This window comes from Labeo rohita, chromosome 14 (assembly GCF_022985175.1).
Source record: "Labeo rohita strain BAU-BD-2019 chromosome 14, IGBB_LRoh.1.0, whole genome shotgun sequence".
NCBI classification, from domain to species: Eukaryota; Metazoa; Chordata; class Actinopteri; order Cypriniformes; family Cyprinidae; genus Labeo; species Labeo rohita.
Genome location: NC_066882.1, coordinates 23,663,553 through 23,681,869, shown reverse-complemented (window position 1 = coordinate 23,681,869; position 18,317 = coordinate 23,663,553). Strand labels below are relative to the sequence as shown.

Below are 18,317 nucleotides of genomic sequence, written 5' to 3'. Positions count from 1 at the left end.
CACCCAGTCCCTCATCTCTTAGGAACGACATCATCTAATGATGAAAACTAAGAAAACAACACACGCGCGCACGCTACGAGATCCACCCCTCTTATTTGTGGTGTAGATTATAATGAGGGTATTGATTGCGTGTCTGTTAGTGTACACAACACAATTACTGTCATCTAGCGTAACGTGCTTCGCTGAGACAATTAACACAGAGCTGAGATGAGGGGGAAAAGACAGGAGAAAAAACAAGCAGGTGTCATCATAAGTATCACTAGATCGCTGTCTTATTAGAGTAGTGCTAAAACAGGTGTTTCAGGTGTTTCCATCACTCCGTCTGTCTCTATCATATTGCTTTTTTATTTAAAATATAATAGTTTCATGTATTACATAGACATAGTCTTAAAGGAGAAGTCCACTTCCAGAACAACAATTTACAAATAATTTACTCACCCATTTGTCATCCAAGATGTTCACGTCTTTCTGTCTTCACTCATAAAGAAATGATGGTTTTTGAGGAAAGCATTTTAGCATTTTTCTTCATATAATGGACTTCAATAGCTTCCAAAATGTAGTTTAAATGCAACTTCAAAGGGCTCTAAACAATCACAGCCAATGAAGAAGGGCCTTGTCTAGCGAAATGATCGGTCATTTGTAATAAAAATTTGTATACTTTTTAAGCACAAAAGCTTGAGTAGCACAGGCTCTCGGATGCGCGTCCATGGGTCGTTCTTGAACGATTCGTTCATTTTGAACGAATGTTTAATGTGACTCGTGAGCGATTCGTTCAGTCGCGCATGCGCAACATCCTATTAGGTTCTGTACTGGAATTAGTTCACCTGTTTCGAGTCTTCTGGGTTTTTTTGAGTCGTTCGTTCATCTTATGGGGCTGTCACGTGATGCTGTTTTTGCTAAAATTAATTAAATGACGCAAAAAGTGATTTGTTCATTTTGCTGAATGAGACTCAAAGGTCCGAGTCGGTAAAATGATCCGAACTTCCCATCACTACTACGAATCACGTCTAAGTTCATCCTCTGTGTACTCCGGCTAAAAATGGTAGAGTATGGCAAAAAACTCCATCTTATTTTCTCCTACAACTTCAGAATCGTCTGACACGTTGTACTTTTTCATTTGTAAACAGCGTTTGACTTACTTGCACTTTCTTAGTCTTTGCGCATTCGCTTTGTAAACACTGGTTCTGTAGTTCTGTCTACGTTCGGCGTGACCTTTCGGCGTGATTCAATAGTACATCGTGTCGTGAATGCGCATGCCAGAACCTGTGCTACATGAGCTTTTGTGCTTAAAAAGTATACAAATTTTTATTTTCCGAAAAAAAATGACCAATCGTTTCGCTAGATAGGACCCTTCTTCCTCAGCTGGGATCGTTTAGAGCCCTTTGAAGTTGCATTTAAACTACATTTTGGAAGTTCAAAATTGGGGGCAGAATTGAAGTACACTATATGAAGAAAAATCCTAAAATGTTTTCCTCAAAAACCATAATTCCTTTACGACTGAAGACAGAGAGACATGAACATCTTGGATGACAAGGGGGTGAGTAAATTATTTGTGAATTGTTGTTCTGAAAGTGGAATTCTCCTTTAAGAAGGTTTTGAAAGAAGTCTCTAATGCTCACCAAGATTCTATTTATTTAATTAAAAAACCTGTCAAAACAGTAAAATTATAAAAATTTATTAGGTGTGCAAGCGCGTAGCGCTGAACCCCTATTGTAACTATTAGAATGGCCAAGGATGAGCAATCTCCACACAAAAAAAAAAAGATTGGGCAGACCAAACCCTAAGTCGTAGAGACTTAAAACATGGAGGAATGGTAGTACTCACACCATCTACAACGTCACTAAGGCTCGCCCCATTCGGCCTAACGGGGGCACTACAGTGATCAAAAGTACAAAATCACTCTTCTAAACCGCCACTCGCAGGTTCAAATGTCTTATGTCACTGGAGTCCTTGGCTCATGCTGGACAAAACGCACGCAGATTCAATCTGTAAGCCTGGTGAAATTTTCAGGCATTTTTTGAAAAAACTATTTTTGCAAACTAGTACTAGGTTTTTCACTCGATCAGAACCAAACCAGTGCAGAAAGATTCTCTCGAGAGTGAATATCAATAATGATCAAAAAAAAAAAAAAAAAAAAAAAAAAAAAAGTTGTCTCATAGACCTAAAAGTCTAAGAAGAAAGTCTATAAGAAGAAATCGGCCACTGGGGGCCGATATCACATTTTTCAAGGGCATAAATGATTGTATATTCCGCATTTTTTCGCACAATATTCGTTTCATGCAACAGACCTCCTTGTTCCAAACAACTTTACCTCTAGAACCACTGTTGTCAATCAAAGGGTTTGTTAAAGGGTTACTCCACCCCAAAATAAACATTTTGTCATTAATCTACCACCATCTCGTTCCATACCCATAAAAGCTTTGTTCATCTTCGGAACACAATTTAAAATATTTTGGATGAAAACTGGGAGGTTTGTGACTGTCCCACTGACTGCTAGGTAAATACCACTGTCAAGACCCAGAAAAGTATAAAAGACATCATTAAAGCATTGAGAATACTTTTTGTACGTGAAAAAAAAAAAAAGTAACGATTTTATTCAACAATTCGTCTCCTCCACGTCAGCATAGCGCCATTTTGGAGAGTATCCACTGGACGCAAACTGTGCATGCCAGATACACTGTTTTCATTTAAATCAAAGTGTAAATACAGGTGCATCTCAATAAATTAGAATGTCGTGGAAACGTTCATTTATTTCAGTAATTCAACTCAAATTGTGAAACTTGTGTATTAAATAAATTCAATGCACACAGACTGAAGTAGTTTAAGTCTTTGGTTCTTTTAATTGTGATGATTTTGGCTCACATTTAACAAAAACCCACCAGAAAACATTCTAATTTATTGAGATGCACCTGTATACGTAGAAAATGTATCTGTGTGGTACAGCTGACACATAACGGCTTACGCAGCTTACACCCAGCAGATACTCTCCAAAATGGCGCTACGCTGGCGCAGAGGAGAGGAATTGTTAAATAAAATCGCTTTTTTTTTCTTTGCGTATAAAAAGTATTCTCATCGCATCATAAAATTCTGATTGAGCCACTGATGGCAGATGAACTATTTTGACTAAATTGTCTTTCATACTTTTCTGGGTCTTGACAGTGGTATTTACCTGGCAGTCCATGGGACAGTCACAAGCCTCCCGGTTTTCATCCAAAATATCCTAAAGTGTGTACCGAAGATGAACTAAGCTTTTACAGGTTTGGATCATCATGGGGGTAAGTGATTAATGACAAAAATGTTCATTTTGGGGTGGAGTAACCCTTTAAATGATTGAGATGTAAAAAACATACTTTTGCAAACTAGTCCTGGGTTTTTTCACTCAATCTGTCCAAAATATACCCAAAGGCCAGGCCTATAAAGCCTAAACGAAAACTCAAAACTTCACTAAACCTGGTGAGCACATGCATCAGGTGATTCAAAACAAGCATGCACAGTTTTATGGAGATCAGACCACAGCAGGCACTGTAACGCTCATAAATGTAAAAAACAAACAAACAAACAAAAAACCATCATATTTCTACGGTAAATTACCTGAATTTGCCAAAATTGCTTTTTTAATCATTGATTTAGGTGGTAACAGGGTTGCTAAATAATATGTACTCTCTTCATATGTGCTTAAATGCCTTAAAGTGCTTGAACCCCAATAATTGCTGCATTCAGCTATATTTACAATTTAAAATTACTGTTTTCTATTAGATTATTATTATTTTTTTAAAGTAATTTATTGCTGTGATGCAAAGCTGAATTTTCTGCATTCATTCTAATATGCTGAATTGCTGCTCAAAAAAAAAAAAAAAAAAAAAAACAGTATCAATGCTGCATCATATTTTAATGGAAAAACTGCTATATCTTTTTCAGGATTCTTTGAAAAGAACAGAACAGCATTTATTTGAAATAGCAATCTTTTGTATCATTATCAATGTCTGTACTGTCACTTTTGATCATTTAAAGGGTCCTTGAAGGATAAAAAGGATAAATTTCTTCTAAAACAAAAAACGTATTGTTACTGTACAAAATATGTGTTAGTTGCAGCATTAATTGCTGTCTATGCAGGGTCAGAAATCTCTCAGATTTCATTAAAAATATCTTAATTTGTGTTCTGAAGATGAACGAAGGTCTTTGGAATGACATGAGGGTCAGTAGTTAATGACAGAATTTTCATTTTTGGATGAATTATCTCTTTACCATGCTCAGCCTTGAATCAACAGTAAACTAATGGACACATAAAATCACTAAGATCTTTATATCATAAAAACACTATGAATATTTGAAATATCTCATCTAGATTACACCTTAATGATTGTATAAATATACAGAATATAAATATTCATCGAATTTGGCTCAACGCTCATTCGTCAGCAGGATTCTCGCAGCTGTTCGGTCCTTCCTCTCGTTGCTCCATCAGCAGATCTCACAGAACCTCCTTCACTTACCAGACTCGGAGCTTTTCAGATATCACAGGCTAATTGCTTTACTCTTGTCACATTTGTAGTGAAACATGAGCAATTAGAGGATTCTGGCTCCCCTCTGCAGTAGTTTTATGCCGCATTAAAGATTCTGGCACTAGGAAAGCTTTAAATTTGTATGCTTGCTAACTGCTGCTCCTAGAAGCATTCACAGCCAGAGAGGATGCCAGTGGCTCTGCTGAACGGAAAGAGCATTTCTGCCCGAAAGAAAGCCCTAAAGTTTCCCCATACAGTTACATCAGCAGCAGCACATCTGCTAAATGGAGACGCACAAGACAGGAAACTGCTGGGCACTTTTTGAAACTCAATATTCATTTGTGAGCCGGTAAACATACTGAGTGACTCAACTATTTCATAATAAACTCAGCTGAACTGTGTGCCTAAAAAGTAGTGAAACTTTTACACAACTTTATACTATAGCTTACAGAAGGTAGAAAAAACAATAAATAAATAAAACTAACTTTTAAAACCACCTTTAGCAACAGTGCGTTGACTTTTACACAGACATGCACTATTTATTCATAAAAATGTAAAACACTAATCTAAATCTAATGTTTTCTCCACCTTTTATATCAGAGTTCAACAAACAATCAAACGTCCCCTGATAAGGTCTGTAATCTGTTGGGTTGAGGATGCAGAAAGATTCAAATACCTGAAACATTCACTAAACTCATAACAGCACAATATAAATGCAGAATATTATCAGTCTGATCAGAGCTGAAACACTAAATCTTAAATGCCAATAACAAACTTGTCAAATATTTTGTCAAATATATTAGACACCCTGATCTCAATCAATAAAGGTTATACAGACACCAAACACAAATATACAACAAACAAATCATTTAAACACATTTTGGTTTAATAGTATGATGAATGAAAAACACATTTATATAAATATGGAGGGAGGGAAATACAAGATTATTATAATTTAACATTCTGTTTCACAGGGCTGGGTTTTGACACAAATGCCAAGATTCGATTTGATTCTGACTTAACTGATTCAACTTAATATTTATTATTTTGGATATATATCAGGTACAGTACATGGCAAATCTCAAGTAATGCTTTAAAATACACATGAGAGTCAACTGGTACTACATTACTATAATACTGAGGATTAAAATCATAATACTATTAACTACTAGTTAACTTTAAAATTATATTTCTACTCCAAATCATTTTTTGAAATATAAGCATGTAAATTGTGGCTTTCATAAAAACTTGGATTTATTCAAACTCCTATCTACAGTTCATTTTTCTAGCTGAGTAACAAATTCATGGTCACCGAATATGTTTTTCCTGAGGTAAATGTTACATGACATATTGTTTACAAGCTATACTGCTGTCTTTCTGCGGTTGAAACACTGTTTGAGCAACTACATGAAACAGGATACAGATTTCGGGAAGTTGTACACTTTCTTTTATCATACCTTCGGATGTTTATTCATGTCTGTTTCATGCTGAAACTGGTTAAAGTGAAGGAGATGATTAGTTTATGTGCCGTTTCTCTTTAACTGCGATCTGTCACTGCACATTAAACAGCGCCAAAACGGCATTTATTCTAGGAGTATTGTTTTAAAATGGACAGAATTTGAAATCTGAGTCTTTGTTTCATATCAAAAGTAACAAAACAACAAAGTACAAAGCTTATTGCAATTTTACGACGTCGGTTTAGTGCCACGTAAAAAAAAAAAAAAATCTAAGATTACGAGAATAAAGTCATAATGTTTCAAAAATAAAGTTGAAATATTACGACAATAAAGTCAAAATATTACGATAATAAAGTCTAAATATTTCAAGAATAAATTTGAAATTACAAGAACAAAGTCTATATTTTGAGAATGATGACTTGAGGTGATCACAAGATGTAGATGACTTTATTCTCGAAAACATTTCCACTTTGTTCCCGAAACATTTCCGTTTTAATCTCGCTGTATTTTTACTTTATTCTATTTAGACTTTATTCTCATAGTATTTCGGCTTTATTCCCGAAACATTGCAAATTTATTCCCCAAACATTTCGACCTTATTCCCGAAGCATTTCGACCTTATTCACAAAGCATTTCGACCTTATTACTGAAGCATTTCAACCTTATTCTCAAAACATTGTGTCTTTATTCCCAAAACATTGCAACCTTACTTCCGAAACATTTCCACCTCATTCCCATAGTATTTCAAATTTATTCCCAAAACATTGCAAATTTATTCCCGAAACATTGTGACCTTATTCCCCAAACATTTTGGCCTCATTCCCGAAGCATTTCAACCTTATTTCCAAAACATTGCGTCTTTATTCCTAAAACATTGCAAATTTATTCCCGAAACATTTCGACCTTATTCCCATAACATTTTGACTTTATTCTGGTAACATTTCAACCTTATTCCCGAAGCATTCCAACCTTATTCCCGAAATATTGTAACCTTATTTCCGAAACATTTTAACCTTATTGCCAAAAAACTGCAACCTTATTTCCGAAAAATTTCGACCTTATTCCTGAAGCATTCCGACCTTAGCATTCCGACCTTATTCCCGAAACATTTTGATCTTATTCCCATAGTATTTTGAATTTATTCCCAAAACATTGCAAATTTATTCCCGAAACCTTTCGACCTTATTCCTGTAGTGTTTCGACTTTATTTCTGAAACATTCTGACCTTATTCCCGAAACATTTTGACCTTATTCACGCAACATATCTGTCTTATTCCCGAAACATTTCTGCCTTATTCCCGAAACATTTCTGCTTTATTCCCGAAACATTTCTGCTTTATTCCCGAAACATTTCTGCCTTATTCCCGAAACATTTCTGCCTTATTCCCGAAACATTTCTGCCTTATTCCCGAAACATTTCTGCCTTATTCCCGAAACATCTCGGTCTTATTCCCGAAACACGCTGTCGTCTGATGTACTGGATGGAGGGCGCGCAAAAATGTTCCATTCATTAACTGAAAATAGGCTAGACTAAGCGATTATTGGGATCGATATTGTATCGTAAAAATGAGAGTGTATTTTTTTTCGGTTGGGTCTCAAAATGTTTTGCTTGCAAACGTTTATGATTAAAAGCATTTCAAAACATTTAAGTGTGTCAAAGTGTTATGCTTCTTTTTTGCTCTCCCACACAACAGAAAAGAAAAAGTGCTGTCAATCCGGTGGAAACTGTCCAATAGAAACACGTCTTGCATTCGTTTAAACTGCAGACCCCGCCTACCAAGTTTAAACATTAGCATTTTTAACGAGCAAAACAAAAAAGTTTCTCAGGCAAACACAAAAGAAAAAGTTCTGAGAGAACACTTTGAGACTCTTTTTTTGGATGCACAATATAGACAAAAATATTTCAAATCATTCTTAAGGACAAATCAGCACAAGAAAATAACAGTATATCACTGCAGCACCATGGGCAACAGGAAGTAGTCAGCAGAACTGATTAAAACTGACGTTAACAACACGCCCTGGGTGCGTTATCTCAGCATCTTCCGACAACTGTAAAAGAGCAGCTTAAAAACACTCGCTGAACACCCTGAGGCCATCCGCACTTCACATGACAACAGACAGAAGATTTATCTTTTGCATTTTAGTTTCCTAACTTTTAGAGTTGGTCTCTTTAGTTTAACACTCTCTCTGTGACGGTGATTGGTGAATTCCGCCTCCAGACAGGCCGATTTGCAGTTTGAAAATACATCACACCTTTTAATGTGTCAATCCTGACGATTGGAGACATGAAAAGTAGGACAGAAGAAGCTTTTTTTCTTTACAGCACTGACGTACCAGGCAAAAATCCTGCAAGCTGAGAGCTTATCTCTGCAGGAAAATAAGAAAAGTTTCTCTATTTGCAGAAACAAAACCTTTCAAAATCTTCAGTGAAACCACAGGAACAGAGAAGGAAATAAAGGTGTCTTCACCATCAGAAGAAAAACAACACCTTTAGGAAAACGACAAACAAAAACACAAACACACAAGATCGGGATTCCAGCAGGGTTTTATGGTCCTTTTGGTGGAAACACTCATTTTGAAAGATGCTTGCTGGTCTGGTGTAAGGCATAGGGTTTCCACAATGCAGAAAAATACAAAAAATACATTTATAGTATAAAACAGAATGTCACAGAATTTGGCAAATTTTGGATGCATGTTCTGTATGCCTCTTTGTGAATGAACAATCATTTTATTACATTTTGAAAGATTAATTATTTAATGTTTTATACCTTCATTTAATTAACGCTGTTTTTGAAATTTGTATTAAATCATAAATCCAGCACAATTAATCATAGAAATCATAGAAATACATAGAAAAACTTTACAATAAGGAGTCATATGTTAATATTAGTTCATGTATTAACTAACATGAACAAACAACATGTAATAGCTAAAAAACTTTAAGTGGAAATTAGGAATGTTGAAGTGAATTAAAGTTTAAGACTTAAAATATTACAGCATTTATAAATCCTTGTTAATATAAGTTAATAAAAATACAGTCGTTCACTGTTTGTTTGTGTTAGTTCACAATAATGTTAGCAAACACAAGATGTGATTTTAATAATGCATTTGTAAATTCTGAAATTGACACAACAATAACTACGATTAACAAATGCTGTAGAAGTATTGTTCATTCTTAGTCCATGTTAACTAATGTAGTTAACTAATGTTAAATAATAAACCTTTTTATAAAGTGTTCCAATAAAAAAAATTGTTAAATTGTTTAATAAATTCATAATTGTTTAAAAAAAATAAAAAGTGTTCAATTGGCTTGTGAAATACTATAATTAAAAAACAGTTCACCCTCAAATCTTCAATCAGTCTTGTTATAGTTAACTAAATCTAAAACTAAAATGATTATGAATCGTTTTTGGTTATTCAAAAAAAAAAAAAAAAAAAAGAAAAAACCTGAAATAAAATACAATATATGTAATAGCTGGAAAAAAAACTAAACTAAACTTAAACTGATATAATATAATATAATATAATTTAATATAATATAATAAATATAATTAATAAAATAAAATAAAATTAATAAAATATAATATAATATAGAATAGCATAATATAATACAATAAAATGTAATATAATATAATTTAGAAATTTGTATTAAATCATAAATCCAGCATAATTAATCATAGAATTTGTAAGAATTTTTTTTAATTGTTTAATGAATTTAACTGGTTAGACATGCTTTTTGATTATTCAAATGTATGCAAAAAATGCCGAAATGCCAAAAAAAATGAAAATAGAAAACAGAGAATTTGAGAAAAATAAAACTTAATTTATGGAAAAAATTTAATTGATTTTGGGCCATATTTTTTTCCAGCTGTTAAATTAGTTGTTAATTGTGTAAAAAATAAATTAAATTAAATTAAATTAAATTAAATTAAATTAAATTAAATTAAATTAAATTAAATTAAATTAAATTAAATTAAATTAAAATGTTCACTTGAGCCTTTGCAAAAAATTATTATTATTATTATTATTATTATTATTATTATATCACTATCATTATGAGACAACCTAAACCTGTTTTTTTGTTTTATTATTTGAAACAATATAACTCATTAGAACATGCAGAAATAAATTTTTCTATTTAGATATTTATTTTGTTAAGGACAATTAATGGTCTGGTTTCTACAACTTTCACTTTGGAGCAAAAACCTGACTTTAAACTTGAAAGAAATAAAGATTTGACATTTATCGTGATAATTACCGATATCGGCTGATATGAAAAAAAATATGATCATTTTTTTGCCCATATCACCCAGCCTTATAGTTAACTAAAGCTAACACAAAAATGATTGTTATTTAAGTTATTATTTGTATATGTTATTAAACTTTTGAACAGCAGTGTGTATCTATAGCATTAATAGTGCTCTAATAGAAATGACAAAAGCACATAATAAAATTACTAAAACTAAAAATTGAATGAAAAAAAAAAAAATCAAATAAAAGCTAAGAGAAAGAAAACTAGAAAGAAAAAAGAAAATTGGCTAATGTGCTGCTCAAATTGGTAGGACACAAAAGCACCAAATGGACAAATGGGTATTCAGCATAACTCTCTACTCTCCAAAAACACTTCAATGCAGCAGCTGGTGAACACATCAAAGAAAAAGTGAGGCAACATCTCAGCAAAAAATCTGCGTATTTACATGAAACGTCCTAAAATCAGCACAGCCGTAACACGGCGTCATTTTCCACAGCTACATTTTCTTATTACGCTTAAAACGAACCCAGCATATTTCAAAGTCACTGTGGAATTCAGAGAGAATTCTGGGAAGTGATGATCTTATGTACTCAAGAAGACATTTAATAAGTTTAATAAGCATGTTTCAGCCCTTCTGTCGCATTTGATTTCAGTATAAAGTCATTGAATCTCATCGCAGAAGAGCTGACAGAACGGCTCACTGTGACCCAGACGTTTGATTGACAGCTCCATTCACCAGGATGTCACACCCTCAGTTATGACATCATCAGCAGCGACAATGACTGAAAATCAATGGCAAGAGCGTCTCTACGGCAACCAGCGGTCTGGCTCATGTTCTTACAGGGGCAGAGACGATGCTGCGCGCCACACACACTCACACACACACTCCACTAGAAAGCATGCAGTGTTGATCGTGTCAAGCATTTTAACAGAGTTTAAATGCAATCATATTGTTTGATTCAGGGCAGGAAAACATGGCTTTGATAACAGCAAACGAACAAGCTGTCTAGATGAAATTCATAAAAAACAAATGTCTGCTGATACAAAAAGGTACAAAAGGCTGTCACTGTGAAAGTCCCTACCCTTTTGTACCTTATTTCCCCCCTAAACGCATGCATGTTAACTTAGTACCTAAATGTTTTCATTTTTATGATTTCCGTTTCTTTTGAATTTTAATCCAGGTAGGGGTTCAAAAGTAGCACACAGAGCAAAAAACAGACTGATCTACTGACTGACTACACATATCCCTTGTTCCAGTGAACCAGTCCAAACCTAAGAAAACAACAAAAGCAGACCAAAACGGTGTTCTGAGCAATAAGCTGGCAACCGAGACTGAAAAAGGGCTTGTTAGCGAGACAAACCTGAGAGTCCCGAGTGAATTGTGCACTGTGAAGAGGTCAACCAACACAGAGAGGCGACTAAATGACTCCGTGAAGGATGAAGGTGTTGCTGTAAACATCAGGCTTTCTGGAGACCACACAGGCTTTCTAAATAAACTCCCTCCTGGCACTTTCCACAAATAGGGTAAAAAAGACGTCCCATGACGTAATAAAGGCACAGATCCTCTGTTCTTTAGAGAGATGCCTTGTGGATATGTTATCTTAACTGTTATCTAATATTACATAAATATAGCATTATATGAATATCCAACTTTACTGGCTTACATATACTCACTCACACAGAGCTACTACAAATCTCAACTGGATGATTATATGTACACACACACACACACACACACACATAAATATATATATATATATATATATATATATAAAATAATGATCATCAATCGAGCTCTGAAATGCTAACTGTGGACTTATTTCTGAATTTCTGTTGAAATTATGTGTAAATAAATAAATAAATACTCTACAAATAAAATTGACCTGACTTTGACTAATTGTACCCAACAACTAATTATTTTGACATAATTTGTTGAATTTACACTAAATTAAAATGTATCACAATATAAAATAATTACCTAACATTACATTTATTGTTCTATATTATTAGTATTATTATTATTATCATCATCATAATCATCATCATTATTAATAATTAACCTAATCATCATTATTATTATTATTATTATTTATTAATTAAACTAATCAGTATTATTATTATTATTTATTAATTAAATTAAATTAAATTAAATTAATCAGAATCATAATATTATTATTATTATTATTATATAATATTATGATTCTGATTACATTAATTAAATTAATAAATAATAATAATAATACTGATTAGTTTAATTAATAAATAATAATAATAATAATAATTATTATTATTATTATTATTATCATCATCATCATCATTAATTAAACTAATCAGTATTATTATTATTATTATTATTATTATTATTATTTATTAATTAAATTAATTTAATCAGAATCATATTATTATTATTATTATTATTATTATTATCATCATCATTATCATCATCATTTCACTAATCTATCATATTTATCAGTAACAATCAACATTTTGCATGCAACAGTTACTGTTCTGGAATATTCCATAAAATTGAAAGTACCATTATAATATTGAGAAAGTAATCTTTCCACTTTCCCTTTCAATTTTCTACATACATTATAGTGTTGATTTTTATTTTTTAATTAAATAAAGCTTAACAAGAATATATTGGCCTGACTTTCACTAATTGTACCCGAAAGCTAATCATTATTTTGACATAATTTGCTGAACAGACACTAAGCTAATTTGCATCACAAAATAAAAATATTATGTAACACTAAATGTATTGTTCTACATTGTAAATTATTATTATTATACTAATCAGAATTATTTTTATTTATTAAACAAATCAGAATTATTTATTTATGTATTAATCAATCAATCAGTCAGTGATATTTATCAGTGTTTAACATTGCATGGAAGAGTTACCCTTCTGGAATATTGCATAAAATTGTGAAGGAAATAATCTTTCCATTTTCTCCTTTTTCTACATTCTTACACAATTTGTATTGTTAAAACTATTAAAAAAACATTTTGTTCATTAAAATAATGCAGAAAAAGAATAATTTAAAAAATAAAAAAATTAGTTAAACTTCAAATAAATTTAAAATCAACTAAAAATATCAAAAAATATATATATTATTTTATTATTAATAAATAATTGAATAGTATATGAATAATAATAAAACACCACTGACACTATTACCAAAGTTAGAGAAATAAACAACTATTTGTCTTTAATTTATAAAAATATAAAATGATCAATAACTACAATCCAACAGCAACCCTGTAACTGTTTCTGTCTTTCTTAATGCTGAAGTGCTTGATTTCACTTGCTGAAGAATACCCTATTCATGGAAAGAGCGTCCTGCTCTTCTGCAGGGAGCATTACACAAGAGATCCATAAGAAACAAACAGCTGTTTGTGTAATGTAACACAGGGTCATGAAACCCCCTTATTTCAGAGCAGGCTGTTCCATCTCAGCATTGAAAAGCATCAAGAAATGGAGGTAGAAAGGTGGGATGGTAGAGAGGAGCAGAGAGTGTAACAACCCTCTGTAGTCCACTTCTGAGAAAGAAATGAGCACAGCAGACAGAGAAGCACTGCCAGTAGAAAGCAGGATCGCTTTGGGACATATGGCACGAATTCAGACAGAAATATTTCGAAATATCTTATTTACTCCATCAGTATCTAAATATGATGTGTTGAACAGCATGAAAGCACTCTAGATATTTAGCACTTTAAAAAGCTTCTCTTTCTTCCAGGCCTTCCAGCAGCAGTCAAACCCGCTAACCAGCAGCAATAAATGACTGATTGATCTCTGGAAGACTGTAATTTGGGTTAGTTGGCCATGTCACACCGGTTTACAACTGAGAGCCCTGCAGTGATATTAAAGGAGCTCTTACAGGAGCCATAGAGCTGGACTGCCATCTGCTGGACACAAATCATATAATGCAGATCATTTGAGATGCATGCTGGACAAATGAAGCTGATTTACAGGCTTTATTCACTCTTAGCAAATGCAGAACTATAGATTCTGTCTTTTTTTCATGAGTGTAAACTGTTGATATGTCTGTACAAGTATCACTGATAAGCTCTAACATCTCACACATGAATCAATGATTCTGATCAACATATGATTCGAGCTACATGGAATTAATGAACAGAATAGAAGCCATCAACATTCGGCCGAGATCACTGTAACAAACATCAGCGTTTTCCTTCCTGTACTAATTTTTTGGCAAAAAGTCACAAAGCTGGTGTGGCTTGATAACAACAAAACATATAAATATTATTACATTTATAAATACATTCATTACAATTAGTTTTGCATGCAGCATTGTTGGTTTTCACTCTATGTAAAATAACATTTTTTATATTATTTGTTTATTTACATTCAGTATTATTATTATTATTAGTATTAGTATTATTATTACAATTAATTAATTTAATTTAATAACTAGATTTGTTATTACAATTTATATTATTATATATATTTACATCATTAAATACATTTATATATTTAGTACTGTCCCAGATTTTGCATGCAACACTGTTGGTTTTCACTCTATTTAAAATAACAAATGTAATATAATTACAGATATAATTTGTTGAATATACATTTAGTTAATCTGTAGCACAAAAACCATTATCAACTTATAGATAATTAGATAATTTGTTAAAATAATAATTATTATTATTAATTTTTTATTCAAATTAATTAGAATTAATGTAATTTTTTTTAATTTAACTTAAACATATTACATTTACATTATTAAATATTTATATATTTTAAGACAAGTTCTTAAAATTATTATTATTATTATTATTATTTAAAAAATATTTATTAGAGTTAATTAGAATTAGTTTTTAATGTAATTCAAAATATACATTTATATCATATATTTACATTATTAAATGTATTTACATATATTTTAGGATCATTTCTTAAAATTATTATTACTATTATTATTATGATTATTATTATTAACTATTTATTAGAATAAATTAGAAATAGTTTTATTTAATTAAATTTTTTTATTTAATTTAAATTTAAATTATTATATATTTACATTATTAAATATATTTATATATTTAGCAGTGTCCCACATTTTGCATGCAACACTATTGGTTTTATCTCGATTTAAAATAACGCCATTAATAATACATATTAATTATTACTACTACTACTACTACTACTACTATTTGTTTATTATTGTTATTGTTGTCATCAAATATTTATTAGAATTAACTAGAATTAGAGTTTAATTTCATTTAATTAAAAAATTTTAATTGATTATTTATTATTTGATTATTTATTTTGTAATATTTAATTAGACAATTTGTTAAAATAAATATTATTATTTATTAAATATTTATTCAAATTAATTAGAATTAATGTAATGTAATGTAATTCAATTTAATTTAAACATTATATTTACATTATTAAATATTTATATATTTTAAGACTTAAATAAATAAGTTATTAAAATTATCATTATTATTTTAAAAATATATTTATTAGAATTAATTAGAATTACTCTTTAATGTAATTTAAAATATACATTTATATCATATATTTACATTATTAAATATTTATATATTTTAATACTTAAACAAGTTATTAAAATTATTTTAAAAATGTATTTATTAAAATTAATTAGAATTACTCTTTAATGTAATTTAAAATATACATTTATGTCATATATTTACATTATTAAATGTAATTACATATATTTTAGGATCATTTCTTAAAATTATAATTATTATTATTATTATGATTATTATTATTAAATATTTATTAGAATTAATTAGAAATAGTTTTATTTAATTTAAATTTAATTATTTTTTAATTATATATTTACATTATGAAATATATTTATATGTTTAGCAGTGTCCCACATTTTGCATGCAACAACTCGATTTAAAATAATGCCATTAATAATACATATTTATAATTACTACTACTACTACTACTGCTGCTACTATTTATGTTTATTATTATTATTGTTGTTATTAAATATTTATTAGAATTAACGAGAATTAGTGTTTAATTTCATTTAATTAAAAATTTGAATTGATTATTTGTTATTTGAATATTTATTTTGTAATAAATATTATAACATACTCATTACTATTATTGTTATTGTTATTATTATTATTATTATTATTATTATTACATATATTTAATTTAACTAATTAGTAATATAATAGCATATGTTGACTATAAAATAAGCAAAAACATTGCATAGATTTATATTAAAGGTGGAACCACATGCAAAAACAAACTAGGTTAAGAGAAGATTTGTTTTTTGAATTGTGTGTAATTCACCTTAATTCTGGGCATGGTGACGGTGGGCGGTCTGGCTTTGGCTATGAAGCTGTGAGAAGAGCCTCTCTCCACCACATGTCTGGTGTAGGGCATGAACCTCCGGCCATCAGAGCCGAACACAAAGTCCTCTCTGAGAGCATCGATCAGGACAATCACCACACGCTTGAACAATGCCACAGGAGCTTTGCTGGTGTTAAGACCATTTCCTGCAGAACACAGAACAGCTCAGAAAATCTCTGCTGCATATGTGATCAGGATATATGTTATGAATTCTGATTTCAGAATTATAATTAGAAATGTTAAAAAAGGGGGATTTAGTCGTGAGGCTGAAATTAAAACCTAAACATCGGAATTAAATCCTCGATCTTAATCCCCAAGAGGCAATTCATTGGGATTTGGACATACAGAATCAAACAGACAGAGGAATAGGTTATATTTAGCAATAAAGGTATGAAATGAAAGACAAAAAGTGGTTTTCAAGCTTCAAAACAATAAAAAATGAATGCAGCTTTATTTTTTTAATCTTTAAATTAGAATGTGCCCTGCATATTATTTCTTCCTAGCAAAAATATAATGACTATCATACATTTTTTAAATTTTACAGAAGACATCCATGTCATTCAGAGTCATCCATGTCATTAAAATAAAATAAAATTTACTATAATCACATTTTCTTTTATATATTTTAAGGTCAGAATAAGTGTTGTTTCATTTTTATATAAATATATCTGTTATGCTGAATGACAATGGAACAATATTTCACCCATATTTTGACATTTTACATTTTCACAAAAGTGAACTGACCCATTAAAGTAGACTTACATTCATGCATATATGATTTCTATGTATATAAAATCACTTTAAATTATAATTTTGATGCATACAGCAAGGATGGACCTAAATCTACAAATGTACAAAATATTATACGTAATTATACTATAACAAATATAAAGTAATATTAAATCTACAGGATAAATGTCTTTAAAAATCTGAAAATTATGAATAATTAAATTATTTTAAAATAAATAAAACAATAACAAATCATTAAAAAAATCAGTATCAACACAAATAAATCTTTAGATAATTTTGCATTAAAACCTCATCGCCATTATCATAATGCTTAATAATTCTGAGTTACATATGTGTGTGTATGTTTACCTGTCTGTGGCTCTGCAGGAAAGTCAGTCAATTTGCTCTTGGCTGAAAAGGATGATTTGACAGGAACAGGGAAGAATCCTCTCAGGAACAGAGCGATTGCCACAATCTCACATATGAGACACAATAAAGCAAATAGTGATGAGCTCAGCTTCATGATGAAGATCAATAACTGTCATCGATAACACTTATCACACTCATAAGACAACACTAACACTGGCAACTGTCCAGTCCGCTGTCTGATTTCTCAGTGACCGCAAAAAACCGTCATTTTGAAGAAAAACGACACGAAACCCGCACGATTAATGAAGATTCTGCCGGATTAGTGTTTTGAAATTTTCATTTCCGTGTTGTGCCGTGCGGGTCACTACGGCAACTCAGAAGGATCGTTTCTCATTTTCAACGTTTCTGCGGACTCTTATTTTGTAATCAGAACCAAAACTTTAATCTAAAATATTTGATTTACGCTTACACTACATTTAAACGTACTACGTACATATTTAAAATTGTATTATAATTTATATAATAATAACTGTGTAAAATAATGGAAGTGAGTTATATATAGACTGTTATTTTTTTGTTTGTTTTTACAAATTAGGTGACAGGGAAAATAAGTTTCATTTTCGAAACTTATACTTTTTTTA

General features: G+C 30.8%; 1 protein-coding gene across 1 annotated transcript in view; it reads right to left on the bottom strand.

Moving 5' to 3' along the window:
- Positions 1-18,030, bottom strand: part of pigg (phosphatidylinositol glycan anchor biosynthesis class G) — a 175,741-nt gene extending 157,711 nt beyond the window's left edge. Inside the window, 2 exon segments of the mRNA XM_051128200.1 lie at positions 16,519-16,724; positions 17,677-18,030. Of these exon segments, the coding sequence (XP_050984157.1) occupies positions 16,519-16,724; positions 17,677-17,830 (360 nt within the window). The 5' untranslated portion in view covers positions 17,831-18,030.
- Between the last annotated feature and the right edge of the window lie 287 nt (positions 18,031-18,317).